This window comes from Pongo pygmaeus, chromosome 4 (genome assembly GCF_028885625.2).
Source record: "Pongo pygmaeus isolate AG05252 chromosome 4, NHGRI_mPonPyg2-v2.0_pri, whole genome shotgun sequence".
Classification (NCBI taxonomy): Eukaryota; Metazoa; Chordata; class Mammalia; order Primates; family Hominidae; genus Pongo; species Pongo pygmaeus.
Genome location: NC_072377.2, coordinates 79950128 through 79968230, shown reverse-complemented (window position 1 = coordinate 79968230; position 18103 = coordinate 79950128). Strand labels below are relative to the sequence as shown.

Here is an 18103-nt window from a genome sequence, read left to right as displayed (position 1 = left end):
CACCTCGGCCTCCCAAAGTGTTGGGGTTACAGGCATGAGCCACAGCACCTGGCGTAAGTGCCACATTTTAAAAAGGCCTGAAATGGTGTAGATCCAGACTTAGCTCATAGAATTTAACTGTTAAAGGGTAAAAGTGTGTGTAGGGGGGTGGTTCTTTTTTGTCTAGAATACATTTTTGGAAATAAGCTTTTTCTGGACAACTCAGTTAAATAATTGGTAGAAGTTACAAGAGGGATACTCAAGACTCAGCATGGGGCATTTTGAAAAGTACAGGCAGTCCTTAAATCAGGAGGACATTGTGATCTAAAGATTCATCTGGAAGTTGATTATTTGAAATACACAACGAATTTCATTTATCTTAGAGAAAAATATTAAAAATGATGGCTAGGTCATCAGGTTAGCCTAAAATAACTTTTGTAACACTGAATCCATCTAAGCTATCACACTACAATGCTAAAAGTACAAGAAACCCTTAAATATTTGTCTAATACACAGATTTGTCCTTAATACACTCCTAATTTACATATTCTATGCATTTTTTTCATATTCATATAATCATTCATTAAATATCTGCTAAGCGTCAAACACTGCACTAAGCTCCAGAGACCCCAAAATTAATAAGATGAAACCTCCATTTGCACTAAGATGGGTGAGACGAGATCATGGTAACATACATGCTAAGTGCAATGTTGAAGATACCCACAAAGTATGCAGCCAGAAGGATAGAAAGTGATATCGAGCTGAGGGTAGTGGCAGTCGCAGGAAAGCTTCTCAGGAGGGCTGGACAAGACTAGGATTGTGCTGAAAGGAATAGTAGGAGCTTGCCAGGAGAAGGATGGCATGTGGATAGGGGTGTTCTCTGCTTCTCCCCTTACTCTCACATCTCCCTAACTTCCCTCATGGTACCCACTCAGGTTTGCCTTAGACACACCCCCTAAAGGCTTCTTGAGGGCTAAATGGCTTACCTCCCTCCAGCCCCTAAACTTCCTACTCCCAAGCAGGTGTTTTCAACCTAGGATTAGGATAGCAATCCGATTGAACCAAAGTGCATGGACACGTATAACCATGCCCTCACCTAATGGTGCTTAAGCTTAGGTGCATCAGAATCACCTGGAGGAGCTTTCCAACCATAGTGATGTGCTCAATACTGATGCCTAGGGCCACATGCACAGAGATTCTGAATTTATTGCTCTATTGGGGCCCAAGCATTAGTATTTTTTAGAAGCTCCATGTGACATGAAGGTGTATCCAGGGTTGAGAATCCTGCTGTCTTCCCAGGGATGTCTGCATTCTTTGAATTGATGTGGGTTTCATAGACAAAGGAAATTATAAAAGCAAAACATCCACTCCACCTTTCTGACAAATGGTTTTCATTTCTGAATTCCCTTTAGTGTACTTCCAATCATATAAATCACAGGAAATCAGAGGATTTAGACAATTTTGCTTTCTGCTTTTTTTTTCATTCATATTACTGTTTTCTCATGTTGATGTTTTGTTTAAAATGAAATGATTATTTAGCATGGAACCATTATTCTTGTCACCATGCCATTGGCTAATGGGAGCTTTCCAAATTTGGGGTAACAAATGATTCTGCAATTAACACCTTCACATATATGACCTGCTTCGTTTGTGTGTGTTCATTAGGGAATATCAAGCAGCATAAAACATCCAAGGGAAAGTGTTTATGATGTGATGCGGGGGATACTGAGGCCAGGAAAGTATGCTTTGCATACTGGAGAGGAGAGAGAGAGGGATCCAACCCAAAGGCTTCCCATCCCTTTTTTCTTCTCCCTTCCTGCTTAGGCTCTTATTAAACTCCCTTGTTTATTCTGCTTCTCACAGCACAGAGCTTAATTCATTTCACCAGAGGCAGCTTCTCACCTAACCTGAATTGTTTCCTTCTCTTCCAACTGTTACTCAGTTGCCTCAACTTGATTCCCTCCACGCAATCCTTCCCACTCCCCTCCAAAGGCTGGTTTATACCAATCTTGCACATCTCCTTGTCCAGAATTAGCCTTGTTTAGGTCCAGGTCACCTCTGGGGGAGTGGAGCCGGGTAGCCTTTGTAGTCACTCAGCACGACCTCTTCTCAGGACCGGAACAGATGCCTATGATACTTATTAAATGAAAGACTGAGCTAACGAATTTCCTGAGATCTTCCAAATATGTTGGAAGTAGATTTTTGTAATAGACATGTTAATGGAAATTAGTTGGGTCATATTTGTTTTTTTGATGCCAGACTATCATATTGTTTTTTTCAGAGAGAAAAAATGAATTTCATATTAAGTCAGAAAAGACTGAATTCAATTGTTTTCTAATCTTCAAAGAAAGATAAAAATCTGTCTTACCCTAGTATGTATTGTGTGTGTGTGTGCCTGGCTATGTTCCTTAATGAGGGCAAGATGGCACCCTGCACCCCTTCGAGCAGGGCCTTCCTTACACCCAAGTGGAGAAGGACTCACCTACAAGTTGTGAGCTGAGAGGAATCCCTGGATCCCAAGTAGCCCTTTATCTCCCTCCCATCTCCACCACCATAAGGGGCTTTTGACTGCTTATTCCTGTTGAAATCAAATATTCTGGGAAGGTAATAACAGGAGCCTTTATGTCTTGTTTATCTGATTAACCTAGCTAGGGAGTGAGGGCCTGGGCCAGGGTAAATAATGATAGAATGACTGAGCACCCCTTGGAGTTCATCTATGGCCAAGGTCATGAACATGGCTGTGCATCCCAACAGCCAAGTGAGCTGCTTAAAAATAGATTCCCACACCTACTGGGAGGGGAGGTAGATATGTCTGTGCTGGGAGCAGCACCACTGAGTCAGACATCTGGGTTTGAGGCTAAGTGATCCAGGACAAGTTACTTCCCCTCTCTGTGCCACATTTTCCTCACCTGAACATGGGGTAAGAATACCTACTATTAAAGGATTGGGATAAGAATTAAGTAAGTTGAGATCATTTAAAATTTCCAGCATCATGCCCGACCCACCCTCCACTGCACAGATGAGGAAACCAAGGCTCAGAAGGGTGAAAGGCCTTTTCCAAATTATCCAGCTATTTTTCTGGCAGTGACTGCACCTGAATTCAGTGACTCCTAGATCAGTGCTTTCCTCCATTCTGTTGATGAAGTAGAGGGAGAGGGGGAGGTGGATCTCTAATCGGCAATGCTTTTTGAGGAATGGGGAGCTGACAGCTGAAGGATCAAGAGGTCTCAGGCTGTGATGGAAGAAGTGGAAAGGGACCCAAAGGACAGCAGAGAGAGGACTGAAGACCAGTGCTCCCTCCCTTACACTGGCCCAAATGCTCACTCTGGAGAGTCGGGAGGCTGGACCCCATATGGGGAGGAAAACTATCATCCATAGCCAAATTAATTCTCAAATGCATATTTCATTCATTCATTCATTCACTCATTCACCTAGAGTTATGGCAGTAAATAAGAAAGACAATGTCCTGCCCTCAAGGAGCTAACATTCTAGTGAGCTAAACAAGTAAACATGCAACCTAACATCCTCTCATCATAAGGTCTGGGTGATAATTTCCTTTAAGTACTTCAGTATAAACAATATGATAGATAAATTGTCTCTAATGCATACCTATATAATTTAAAGCACATGAATCAAGAATCAACAGGCCAGAGATGGTTACTTAGTGCTTTAAAGATCATTTTAGAAATCTGCATGAGAAGGTTTGTTAACGACCATGGAGATAATTTTTTCACTGCTGATGTGAGTGCTGTTCTGTATAAGCAATGATTGGAAAGAATGTTCTGCCCTTAGCCTAATGAACATACAAGCATTCTCCAAGCCCCGCAGCCTCAAGTTGGTGAAATGGTACTCCTGGTCTAGACTCCAGATTCTAGAGCCCCCTTATTAAAGGGGCATTCCCTTGTTTAGCTGGCCCACAACTCTGGTGGCCCTGCTGTCAGCATATCAAGCACATGGCCCTCTCATGCAAGGGCTTGCTCAGTACCCAAGGACAGCGAGATGGACTTCCTTGGAGCTCAAAAACAGACTTTGTGACTGTTTTTGTGCCAGTACACTTGGCAGGATTTGCTTCGATTGTAATATATTGCCTGATGGCAAGGTTGTGGGAGTAGGAAGCATATATTCCCTACCCCCTCACCCTCTACTTCTAACTACCAGAGGCAAAACGAATCTGACATTTGCTGGATAGCCAAAGCATAAACATATATAATATAATGATAAGGTGTATAAAGAAAAATCAAGCAGAGCAGAGGGCCAGGGATGGAGTAGATTACATAGGTTGGTTAGACGCGATAGCTGAAAGATTCCTCTGTACCAAAATCTTCACAAATAAGTGAGATATTTATCTTTATATTAGATGTAGAATGTATTCAAGAAAGAATGAATGAAATTGCCATTATAGAATACCAGATGATGACAGTGAAGAGAATTCTAGAGCTAGAAAGGCCCTGAGATACTATTTATTTCATTCTCCTCATTTAAATCTCAAACAATCCAGGCCCAGTTAGGCTGAGTGGTCTCCCTGAAGTCACACAGCTGGTCAGTAAGAGATCCAAGATGACAGACCTTCGGGACTGAAGAATGGGGAGGAAACAAGAGAACTCTGTCAAAACAAGGACAGTCCTAAGGGAAGGGCTTGGGTTGCTTAATTCTGGGAAAATGTTTTGATTTTAGCTCATCAAGGAAGAGACCAATCCCACTGCACTGGGTGACGGCAGCAGCTGCCCAGGACTCTCAGGGATTGGCAGGTGTGAACAATCAGATCTTCAAATCCTTTCTGAGGTCATGTCTGAAACCGCATAAGGGGGCATAAGGGGGAAAGAAAAGGGAAGAAGACAGGCAGAGAAAGGCAGGAACGTGCAGCCAAATGACACCATGAGACAGGCTTGCCTGGCTCTGGGAGTCTGTGCAGAGTTGCAGGACGGCCCTGAGAGTGTGGGCTCCATCTCATAAGGTGTGTGCTCCTGGCCCCGAGCGCAACGGAGGAGGGGTAAAGATGGCCCCTAATGGCTGGGCACGCTGGCTCATATCTGTAATCCCAGCACTTTGGGAGGCCGAGGCAGGCAGATCACTTGAGGTCAGGAGTTCGAGACCAGCCTGGCCAACATGGTGAAACCCCGTCTCTACTAAAAATACAAAAATTAGCTGGGTGTGGTGGCAGGCACCTGTAATCCCAGTTACTCAGGAGGCTGAGGCATGAGAATTGCTTGAATCTGGGAAGCAGAGATTGCAGTGAGTGGAGATTGCATCACTGCACTCCAGCCCGGTGACAGAGTAAGACCCTGTCTCAAAAAAAAAAAAAAAAAAAGGGGACCCCTGAGCCATAAGCACACAGGAAATGTGAGCAGGGGACTTGGCCACAGCCACATGGTGGCAGCAGAAAGTCAACACCTGGACGCAGAAAAACATGAAGGCCAAAACCTAGAACTGGAATGAGCTGGAACAAGGCCTACACTGCGTGAGCTGCATTTACGACTTTTGAGAGATTTACAACTTTCACAAAGGAGGGAGAGAAAAGTAGGGACCATGATGGATGGAAAAAATCCATTTCAACCTGTCATTACATATACTTTCCTTTTGAAGATTTCAAGAGATGAGGGGAAATTGACTTACTTTTCCCAGTTAGGGTATTGAGGGAAGCTGACCAGCACAGACTAAACCCAAAAAATGAAATGCATCTTCTGTTGGTGTTCTCAGTTCTACCACAAAGAGGGTTGAAAGTAATTTTGCTGGTGGCAGGGACTGGGGACGGAGAAATGAGGGAAAAGGAAGCTCCCCCACACCAATATGTTAGATGGTTGGGGCTCCTTTCAGATTTATGGCAAGCTGGAAAATCCGTTCTATGTATGGCTCATGTCACATTCATATTTCACGTCTATTAGAAGAATCTCACGCCACATCAATTGTCTGATCTACATTACATATAATAGGCTCTCTGCTTATCTTTGACACAGGTGAGGGGCTGATGTAGAAACTGTCAAAAGACTATACAATGACTTGTATATTCAATAATGGCTCAAACTTCAAAGGTCTATCATTTTGCCCTGCTCTTCATTTCTTTCCTCATAATGCTTCTCAAAGCAATCTTGTCTTTCCAGCCTCACAATCAAGGACAAATCCTGAATGCAACATTTGCTTTTCCATCTTCCCGCTTCACCTCACTCATCCCTGCAGATAGTATAAGTATTCTTCGCTTCTTCAAGTCCACGCCTAAGAATTAAGAGCCCTGGGGAGAAGGGTCCTGCATCGACCACTGCATCTCAATCATTGTGGCAGACGTACCACAGCACTGGGAAGTTGGCCTTGGCAAGAATCTCAAGCTATTGCAACATAGTTGGGAAGAAGGTTTAGGATCAAGATAGAGGTGATTGACCAAGGTGAGTGCATGAGCAGAGAGGTGCCTTCAACTTCCACTGCAGACAGTTCTGACATCTTGCCTCTCTCTACCTGAGGTGAGTTCTAGCCCTGGGCAAGTCAGTCCAATGAATGTTATTGAGAACCAGCTGCAAACTATTACTGCCCTACTGACCTAAGCACAGAGGTTATAAGGAAGTCTAACTTGCAAAGCCTTCTCTCAATGTCACACACCATTTTTGAAGATCAAGACATCTCCTTAATACTTTGACCACTTGCTTCCAGGCTAGTTTTTTTGTATTCCACTCTGCCAGCCTGAGTTTCTAGCTCATTGAACTCTTGTATCCTGGCCTGGTATCCTAACTCTGGTGTGTTATTTCTTAGTCCAGATCTGTGTTACCTCTGGATTTTCTTACCTTGATGGATTTACCCCCAGACTCCAACTCTTGCCTCTCAGACATGTTATTTCTATGGAGGCCTTTGTTTTCTGTTTCCTTTGACTTGAACTATTCCAGGTCTCTTTCTTAGACATATTTTCAGAATCTAACTACTTTCTCACCACCTCCATTGGCACCATTACCTCTTGCCACAGTTCTTGCTGTGGCCTTCATAAGTCAGTTCATGTCACTCATCTGCCCCCAAACCCCACATTGGATTTCATTTTACTCAGCAAGAAGACCAAAGCCCTTTTAGTGTCCACTCTGACCCCATGGCTTCTTACCCTCTACCTTGGTCATTCTGCTCCAGCCAGACAAGCTTTGCCTCTCTTCCAACTGGTCTCTCACACTCCTACCTCAGGACCTTTGCACCTGCTGTTGCCTCTGCTGTGAATGCACTCTCTCTAGATGTCTGCCTGGGTCTTTGCTCAAATGTCAGCTTTACAGTCACATCCCCCTAGACCATTCTATTTACAGTTGTAACTCTCCTTACCCCAGCATTCTCTATGCTCCATGTAGCTTTATTTTTCTCTACAGCACTTAGCACCATCCAATATACTATATCTATTTTACTTATCTGTTTGTTGACTGTCTTCCCCAAACTATTATAGAATATAAGCTCTATCAAGGCAAAGCTTTCTGTCTCTTTTGTTCACTGCTGTCTCCCAATGACTAGAATAGTTCCTGGCACAGGATATGCATTCCATAATCATTTTTTTTGAATGAAATAGTGCATGACCTCTCTATCCCCAGCTCAGGTATCTTTCTGGCATCCAAACAAAAATATTCAAATACCAATCGGACAGCCCCAGGTTGACGTAAAAACTCAACATGTCCAAAATGGAACTTATTACCTTCTTGACCACAGCCCAGACCCACTGTCCCTCCTGTGTCCCAGCCTCAAAATGCCATTGTGCTCCTGCAGGTGGCTTTTAAAATTAAAAAACATAAACAAAACCTGCCATCTCCATTCACTCAACTGCACACGCAGAAACTGGAATCATCTTTGACAACCTCTTTTCTTCCCCCTAACATCTAATCAAGCACCAAGCTTTGTTGAATGTATCCCTAAACATCTGTGAACATGTTGAGTGTTAACTTTTCCCCTTTCCAACCTACATTTTTCCTTCTTTCTTTCTTTTTTTTTTTTTTGAGACGGAGTTTCGCTCTGTCGCCCAGGCTGGAGCACAGTGGCGCGATCTCGGCTCACTGCAAGCTCCGCCTCCCGGGTTCACGCCATTCTCCTGCCTCAGCCTCCCGAGTAGCTGGGACTACAGGCGCCCGCCACCATGCCCGGCTAATTTTTTGTATTTTTAGTAGAGATGGGGTTTCACTGTGTTAGCCAGGATGGTCTCGATTTCCTGACCTCGTGATCCGCCTGCCTTGGCCTCCCAAAGTGCTGGGATTACAGACGTGAGCCACTGCGCCCGGCCTCCAACCTACATCTTAAGTGTCTTAACCAGCCTCCCTGCCTTCTTTCTGGCCGTTAGAGGGAGCTCTCTAAGGGCCAAGAATGATCTTGTCATTCTCTGTAAGACAGCTCAAAGTCTCCCCGTCCCCACACAATAAGGCAATGTGAAAGAGTCTTCGTGACTTGTTCTTTGAGTAACTCTTTTACTTCCAGAGCTTGTTAGCTGGTATTTGCTCTAACTGAAATGTTCTTTCCATCTTTTTGACTGGCTATCACCTACCAGGTCTCAATTAAATGGTACTTCTTTCAAGAAACCCTCTCTGATGCTCTGAGCATCATGCACTTCCCACATAATAACCCTGACCAGTATATTACAACTGAAGTTTACTTGTGGTTAGGAGAATAAAGACCACAACTGATTTACTCATGGTTGTATCATAGGTGCTCAAAAAAATAGTTGTTGAGTAAATAAACAGTATTAAAATTCACACTGAGATGGAATAGATATACTTTTCTTATAAGTACAACAAAGTATCCTGGACATTATATATAAAACAAACAGAACAAGACTGAAAGAGGAAAAAGGCAGAACTGCTAGGGAGCTTGGGGATGGGGAGTTCCCTGCATTTGCCTTCTGCTCCATAGATCTCAGACTTGGAATTGAACAAGTTGCCAACCCAGAAATGCCAATAGGCACAGACAAAGAAAAGCCCCAACCAAAGCCTGCTCTCTCTAGCCCAAGGACCAGGAAAAGGGCAGTCTAGCAAGATAGAAAACTTTTAGATAATAACCTCTCTCCTCAGACCAAACACCAGGAAAAAATTGTAGCTCAACTGCCAGCTACATCAGCAAAGGTCTGGTGGTAGCCTTGACTTCCACCCTTGTGAAACTAACAAGACCTGTCAACACTACCATTGGGATGGCATCAGAAAAGGGTAAGTAAGGAGCTGGGACTTTAATCCCTGCTGGGTGGTAATGAGCTCCTCCTTCCCTCCCTCCCATTGTATCCATGATTAGGAAGGGACTGTGGACTCCCAGCGGTAATGAGAATGCCCATTCTTGGGTGTCACTGGAGCTTAAGTGGAGTACCTGGACTTCTAAGTCCACCTGGTAATAATAAGGCAAAGCCTCCCCTTCTCTTGCCAGAGAGGAGTCAGAGAAAGCCAACTCAAGCAAAAGGCTTAAATAAGATCCAAATTCTCATAACATAATATGGAAATGACTGCTTCCAATCAGAAACTGCTTGTCATACAAATAAACAGGAAGATTTCAAACAGAATGAAAAAAGGCAATCAATAGATGGCAACACTGATATGACAGAGATGTTAGAATTATCTGATGAATATTTTAAGGCAGCCATAATAAGGCTTCAATGAGCAACTATGAACACACTTGAAACACATGAAATTTAGAAAGCATCATAGAAAAAATAGAAAAAATAGAAAGCCTAGCAAAGAAGTAGAAGAAATAAAGAAGAACTAAATGAAAATTTTAGAACTGAAAAATATAACCAAAATAAAAAGCTTAGTGGTTGGGCTCAACAGCAGAATGGAGGAGACAGAGGAAAGAACCAGTGAACTGGAAGACAGAACAATGGAAACTATCTAAAGTGAAGAGCAGAGAAAACTAAATCAGGGAGCTGTGGAACTACAACAAAAGATCTAATATTTATGTTGCTGGAATTCAGGCAGAAGAGAAAAAGGGCAGCACTGAAAAAGTACTCAAATAGTTAAAGTTTACGGGAGGCCATTGTTTTGGGCTAGTCTCCTGCACCTAGGCCACAGCAGACCAGTCCTAAGCAGAATGGAGTCACTCATGCTAAGTACCACCTAATCAAATTGAACTTTGAAAAGAGCCAGTTTTCCAAAAAACAGGTGATTCCGGCCAACCCAAATGAGCATAATAAGGAAGTCCCCTCTGTTTTAGTCCTTTACAGAAAGGGACTTTGAAAGGACTATCTGCTTTTTGTTCTCTGTATCTGCTCTCTTTAGAACTTTTCTGCCTATGAAGTCAACTTTCTCTGCTCAGCTCATTAGAGCACTCATCCCATTTTATAGAGTGAGGTGTTGCCTGCTTCTAGAATAGCAGATAAAATCAACTAGATCTTTACACTAAATTTGTCGTAATTTTGTCTTTTGACAAAATAAATAATGGCTGAAAACCTCATAAATTTGGCAAAAGCTGTAAACCTACAGATTCAAGAAGCTGAGCAAACTCCAAACATAGTAAACCCAAAGAAATCCATGCCAGGCAAAGAAAAAACCTGAAAAGCAACCAGAGGAATCAATAGTTTATTCCTATTGGGAAAAAATACTTAAGACTGTAGATCATCCCCCTCTACAAATGTGGTATCTGTTTTTAGAATTCCCACAACAGACTCAGCAGTAACCCCTCACTTGCCTCAGAGAACACTGGATCTTATCTATCTTTTAAATATTGGCTTCTCTGAATAATAGGAGAAAGCTAAATGTCATAATTGCTTTAATTTGTAATTAATTTTTACTATTAGTGAAGTTGAGCATTTTTATATGTTAAGTGTTTGTTGACATTTCTTTATGAATTTCTAATTTATATATTCAGGTTATTAATTCATTTCTGTTTCAACTCCCTCCTGCCCTCAATTTATCATTTACATGTGCCTATGGTATTTTTTGCTGTATAGAATTCACATTTTGTTTTACCCAGAGAATTCTTTTAACCTTCTCCCTGATGGCTTCTGGTTTTGAGGTCATGCTTATAACTAGCAGCTAAGGTTTTAGGGAATGTAGATTTGTTTTTGATTTGCTGTCCAGGGGTATAGTTTCCCACCTTTTGCATAGCTAAATCTTCTGAATAATAAGTTGCACTTTAGTAATAATCTCCAGCCTTAAATATATGGTATAAGTAAAGAATAAATATTTGGTCTTCATCCCCAGTTCCCAGCATAGAGCTCCTAAAACCCTTGGATAAGGGTATCTTTTGGAGCCTGGCACAATGGGTCATACTTATAATACCAGCTACTTCAGAGGTTGAGGCAGAAGAATTGCTTGAGGCCAGGAGTTTGAGACCAGCCTGGGCAACACAGTGAGACCCCATCTCTTAAAATAAAAAAATTAAAAAAAATTAGCGTGGCATGGTGATGCACATCTGTAGTTCCAGCTACTTTGGAAGCTGATGGGGGAGGATCACTTGAGCCCAGGAGTTTGAGGCTATAGTGAGCTATGATTGAATCACTGCATTCCAGCTCTGGTTACAGACTGTAGCTCTGGGCAACAGAGGGAGACCCCATCCTTCCCCCTACTCCACCAAAAGAGTGTCTTTTGTAGGCTAATGAGATGACTTTTGGCTGAGGGGATCCTAGATAGCTTCTAGATTGGGCTGGTCTCCAGAAAAACCAACCATATGTCCAGAGAGTTGGAATGTTCAGTCCCCTCCCACCTCTTTTTGTGTCCCTTAAATCATCATGTCCCAGTCATTGTGCAAGTGCTCTCTAATCTGGGGAAAAAGCTAGAATGTCACCATGCATCTGTTTAAGACTGCAATTGTTATGCTCATTTTTGATACTGAGGTTTTGAAGAAAGGAGGATGTTGATGGCATTTAGAATGGAAAAATGGTTGTTTCATTTTTTTGGCACAGAAAAGTGCTATTCAATAAATACATCCAGGTTTAATTCCAAAATTTCCTGCCTCTTTATCAAATGATCTAGGTAGGATAACTTATAAAAGACACAAAATTAATAAAATGGGCATAAGAGGGGGCAAATCAAGATAAGGAAGAGTGAAACAAGTATCTGGGCTATGCAGATTTAGCAGAGGCACAGGTCCTCTGCTTCCTGATTGCACAACAGAGAAGGAAATGTGAAGAATTACACAATTTTTGTCATATGAAGTGAGGACATATAACAGCTTCTCAAAGCGTGGGTGGAGGAATACAAAATGATTCCTAGAACCCACCCCTGAGATGTTCAGTCTTCATGGTAGACTCTGAGTAGAAGAAGATGTGTCCTATAATGAACAATGTCCTCATTAGTGTTTTCATAGTAAATGCAAATGTAATCCTAATAGAGATTGGATGTGTGCCCCACCCAAATCTCATGTTGGAATGTAATCCCCAATGTCAGAGATGGGGCCTGGTGGGAGATGATTGAATTATGGGGGCAGATTTCCATGAATGGTTTAGCACTATGTTCTTGGTACTGTCCTCACAATGGTGAGTGAGTTCCTGTGAGATATGGTTGTTTGAAAGTTTGAAAGTGTGGGGCACCTCCCCTTGAGCTCTCTTGCTCCTGCTCTTTACATGTGATGTGCCTGCTCCCCCTTTACCTTCTGCCATGATTGGAAGCTTCCTGAGGCCTCCCCAGAAGCAGATGCCACTATGCTTCCTATGCTTCCTGTATAGTCTGCAGAACCATGAGCCAATTAAACCTCTTTTCTTATAAATTACCCAGTCTCAGGTATTTCTTTATAGGAATGCAAGAACAAACCAATACAAATCCCTAGTAAAATCAAAGGTATAATATTAGAGGTATAAGTCTGTAATGTGGTTGATAAATGTGGCTTGCAAGTGTGATAACTTTCATAGCACTTAGAATATACCTTAAATTATGTTGCCCAAAGATAATTTTGACTGGGATTTTGGCAGGAGTTGGCCGTTCAATGGCTCAAGAGGGGCGTGGACTCATTGTTCCATTCTGATCATTAAGGACAGATTCTAGAAACTGGGCAGGAAGTTGGCAGTGCTAACGTTCTATGATGAAAATTAGTCTGCCATGGTTTGAATGTTTGCACGCCTCCAAAATTCAAGTTGAAACTTAATTCCCCAATGCAACAGTATTAAGAGAGGGGGGCCTTTAGGAGGTGATCAGGTCATGAGGGCTTCTCCCTGGTGAATGGGATGAAGGCCCTTATAAAAGAGGCTTCACACAGTGTTTGGCCCTTCTGGCCCTTCTTGCCCTTCTGCCTTCCCCCATGTGAGGACACAGTGTTCGTCCCCTCTGAAGGACTCAGCAACATCTGGAAGCAGAGAGTAGCTCTCACCCAAGACACCAAACCTGCCTTTATCTTGAACTTGCCAGCCTCTAGAACTGTGAGAAAATGAGTTTCTCTTCTTTATAAATTCCTTAGTCTCAGGTACTTTGTTAGAGCAACACAAGAGAATGAAGTAAAGCACAGCCTCTAGCCAGAATTTTTGTGTTCTATTCCTGTATTCTTGTATTCTATCCTGCCTCCATGGGGAGATGAGGCTATAGAGTATCTCAACCAGTTGGGATTTTCCTCTAATAGCTGAGTTAGAGATCAGTGGAGGCCTCCTAATGCAACCCAGAGAAACATGGAAAAGGTGGAAGAGGTTTTAGCCTGAAACATTTTCAGATACCCGCTAATTAGCTCATACTAGCGAATTTACCACGGCCATGGTCACGCTGCTCTGGAGCACAAGTCATCTTCTAGATCACCAAAGGAAATGACTTCCTGTGATTATCTGATGACATCTGCTTAAGTGCTGGAGAGCATCTACCAGCAACAGCGTGACCGCGGTGAGAATGCCCCGGCAGACCTTTGTGTGATCGTGCTGGTGCGCACGGAGGTGTTTTCCCACATGCTGCTCCCAGACAATGACTGGACATGACAGGACTATTACTGCAGGCTGCTTCCTGGGTCACACAGGACTCCCCTGAGGCTGATGTTGTCATGACCTCTGGGTCTCCAACAGCCTTGCCAGACCTTCCTTAGATTACTGGATAGTCTGGAAGATTCCACCCAAATGCTCCTTCCTCCCTCCTTCACTCAGGCTTAGAGTTGCATTGCAGCTCTCCCATACTTCACTCCCTCTCCATCTTCTCTCGCACAGTCATTTCCTCTAATAACATTTTTGCATGTTTAAACCCATCCTGACATCTGTTTCATGGAGGACCTGAATTAATACAAAAAAGCAACATTTGTTTTTATTTCAATTGATATTTAACCTTTCTGACAACAGAAACACGGTAGGTCTGTGCTTCTCACAGGAAGGACCTGACCAATTTCAATTTATGAGGGTTTTTTTTAAAGCCAGATTTTTGTCCTAGGTGAATACTCATCCTTCTATTCCTTATGGCAGAGGGATAAGCAGCTGATTCTCCTAAAACAGTATCACACTCTTACAGTATACAAGAAGAAGGAAGGAGGCTATGACCTAGCCTTGCTTTAACATCGAGGGGGTTATTTTATTTTATTATTTATTTTTTGAGACAGGTTCTCTCTGCTGCTCAGGCTGGAGTGCAGTGGCACAATCATGGCTCACTGCAGCCTCTATCTCCTGGGCTCAAGCAATTGAGGGGTTCATTTTAAATGTATAGTGTAATCCACATCTAATCTCTGTTTGCAGAATGAGAGGTTGATGAAAGAAAGCTCAATGAAGCTGCAGAGTCTTAATCTTGCTTTTGGCAGCACCAGCCCTGGCATCCACCTCAGGACCTCATTCACAAAGACAGAGAATTAACACTTGTTGAATGAATGAAAGAGATGCCTTACAAAGATTGTGTGGTTCCTTTCAGAGCCTAAATATTTAATAGGTGGGTCACTGAGGGTCTGAACTAGAATATTTGATAAGCAGATATCCAGGGTTGAGTGTTAGATGTTCTGCAGGGAGATGGATGGAGGGGTACCTATAGGGTTCTGCAAGCTCAGTAATAGATGTTGAATAGATGTTGTTGAAGAAGAAATATAAGTTAGTTAGACTCAGGACAGGACACAAAGAGAATGCACCTCTTTGGGGTCAATAAAAAAAAGGGAATGGGCCCAGAGGAAGCACTCAAGAGCAGTTGCAAATTGATATCCCAAATGTTTTTGCACAGTTCTAGGAAAAAACTCTCCTACATTTCAAAGTCCAGATAATACTGACTCCACCCTCTGGCACAGAGGACTTCTATGGCAACATAGCACAGGAGTGGTACATGAAGGCAAAGGCCATTTGTATTAGCTCATGTCAAATGGTAAAGCAGAGCTTCTTTTATTTTAATTTAGCTATTCAAGCTGCTGAAGCTATACCCAAAAGCCCTAACCCTTTCTCTGATATGAGTCTCTGTGTTTCCATATTGGGAGCAAATTTTTTTTTTTTTTTTTTTTTGAGACAGAGTCTCGCTCTTGCTGTCCAGGCTGGAGTGCAGTGGCACGATCTTGGCTAACTGCAACCTCCGCCTCCCAGGTTCAAGCTATTCTCGTGCCTTAGCCTCCCAAGTAGCTGGGATTACAGGCACCTGCCACCATGCCTGGCTAAGTTTTTTTTGTATTTTTAGTAGAGACAGGGTTTCACCATGTTGGCCAGGCTGGTCTTGAACTCCTGACCTCAGGTGATCTGCCCGTCTCGGCCTCCCAAAGTGCTGGGATTACAGGCATGTCCCACTATGCCCAGCACAATTGTTTTTTATAACTAGAAATGTGTTTGGCTTTCCTCCAACAAACCAGGAAGGTCAAGAGATATATTCTAGAGACCTCTTTGTGGTTGCTTAATGCAGAGCTCATGCAGACTCATCTGCAAACCTAAGGAAATGACCCTCTAAGGACTGGTTAGCCACTTAAAATGTGGGCCAAGATAGGCTATTAAATTCTAATCCTCACTGCTTCATTACAGCTTCCTCATATTGTTAGCCTACAAACTAAGTTAAGGACACACTTAAATTCTTTCACTGGCTTCATTGCCCTATTAATTCCTGCTAGCACATATGTTCCCCTATACTTTCTTTTTTAAAAGATATGAGTGGAACCTACAACTTTGTGAAGCCAAATATTTTTGGATTTTTACTTTCCTAGGGAAGTGACAGTTAGTTTGGCTTTTTTTTTTTTTTTTTTTTTTTTTTTTTTGAGATGGAGTCTCACTCTGTTGCCCAGGCTGGAGTGTAGTGGTGCGATCTTGGCTCACCACAACCTCTGCCTCCTGGGTTCAAGTGATTCTCCTGCCTCAGCCTCCTGAGTAACTGGGATTACAGGCACCTGGCACCACACCCGGCTAATTTTTGTATTTTTAGTAGAGACAAGTTTTCACCATGTTGGCCAGGCTGGTCTCGAACTCCTGACCACAGGTGATCCACCCACCTTGGCCTCCCAAAGTACTGGGATTACAGGCATAAGCCACCGTGCCCAGCCAGTTTGGGTTGTTTTAAAATAATTTTTCAGTGGTCTCAGAGGGCTTAGAGTACCTCTTACTAGAGGCCCATTTCAACATACCTCCGGTCTGTGGGGTACAGTTCCACAGTGACCACGTCAAGAGAGTTCCAGGCCGAGATGGTCAATCCATTGTACAGACACAGCATGCCTATCATCATGGATTCACTGGTGCCGAACCAAAGGAAGAAACAGCTGATCCCCGAAAGCACCATAGAGCCACCTGCCAACAATGCAGACAAAAGGCTGGAATGTTTCCCGTCATCTTTAAAGCAAGAACCCTTGGGTCCTTGGGATTGCTCAAGAAAACTGAATTCTAAGTGGAAGCTGCAGGATGGGCTCCATAAAGCTCAAGAACTGGTGTGTTCACCTGAATGAAAGGCTCTAACTGCCTCTGAACACAGAGAGTATGAAATGCATATCATCTTTTACTCAGCTACTTAAGTGGGAAAATATACATTTTACACATAGTTTTTCAGTCTGTTAATTCATGGAAACCATTCAAATGAAATGTAATTAGATATAATTTTCACTATAATTTAGTCCCAATGTAAGGTCTAAGGGATTTCTCCTCATTGGATGCAAATCCCTAATAGATGGGAGTACAGGGGGAAACAGGGTCCCTCTGGATTGCAGGGGCAGCTCTTTTATTTGACATGAAACTGAGTACATACCTAGCATTGTTAAGCGCCCAATTCTGTCCATCAGCAGAGCAGACACAATGTTCCCTGGCAGTACTGCCAATGTCCCCAGAAAGTTGACAAAATAAATCCAGTAGGCACTATAGTCATCATCAAAGGTAATCTGACATCCCGTCTTGTTGTGAAAAAATGAGCAGTTTTTAAATTCACTGTCAATGAATTTATATGGCTCAAAATCTGTAGAAACAACAACAAAGACAATTCATCAAGCTCTTACCAGGCATGCACCAGTATAAGAAAGCCTATGGAGAATTCGGAGAGGAATCACAGTATTGTAAATTCCTTGAGGGCTTTCAGGCCTGTGCTGGCTTGACTTTTGGGTCTTCTGGTCAAAACATAGGATGTAGTCTGGATCTTCACAACATAAAGTAGGTGAATGATGAGATACTTTTGCTGAATAAAGGAATAAATTAAATTAAGGGGTCCAGTTATCTTCTGATTTCCTATGGTTGGCCATTGCTAATTATATTACTTGCTTATTCCTTTACAATATTACTTTGTCCTAATTATCATGTTACATAAAGACTGTCATTATAGTACTAATAGTGTCCATACTACAATTATAAAAACGCTTTGTTTCAAAATGTGCATGGGCTGGGTGTGGTGCCTCACACCTGTAATCCCAGTGCTTTGGGAGGATGAGGCAGAAGGATTGCTTGAGCCAGGAGTTCAAGACTAGCTTGGACAACATAGTGAGATACCATCTGTACAAAAATAATAACAATAATAATAATTTTTTATTTGAGGCCGCAGTGAGCTATGATTGCGCCACTGTACTCCAGCCTGGATGACAGAGCAAGACCCTGTCTCTAAGGAAAAAAAAGTGCAAGAGTCAGCCTTATCATTGCCATTTTATGAGACTCTAGGGCACAGAGAAGGAACAAGGCTTTCCTGAGGCTGAATTTATAATTTAAAGTCTATGTGAATGAATCTACTGAGGAACAAGAGTCAGCCTCATCTGAAGGTCACCAGCATTCATTGCTAATCTTTTCTTGAATTTGAAACCATCCAAGAAGAGTTGCAGATGGTGGTGGTTTCTGCTAAAAGGCTGTGAGAATTGAAACTATCTTCCTTGCTGATCAAGATCTGACAAAATGTTGGTC

The 18103-nt window shown here is 42.6% G+C and overlaps 1 protein-coding gene across 2 annotated transcripts in view; it reads right to left on the bottom strand.

Moving 5' to 3' along the window:
• The window catches only part of SV2C (synaptic vesicle glycoprotein 2C), a 280624-nt gene that overhangs the window by 47039 nt on the left and 215482 nt on the right, over window positions 1–18103 (bottom strand). For both annotated transcript variants that reach the window (XM_054489369.1, XM_054489368.1), the window contains exons 11-12: window positions 16974–17177; window positions 16363–16522 (exon numbers count right to left, since the gene is read on the bottom strand). In XM_054489369.1, coding sequence (XP_054345344.1) covers window positions 16363–16522; window positions 16974–17177 — 364 coding nt within the window. The remainder of the gene's footprint in view (window positions 1–16362; window positions 16523–16973; window positions 17178–18103) is intronic.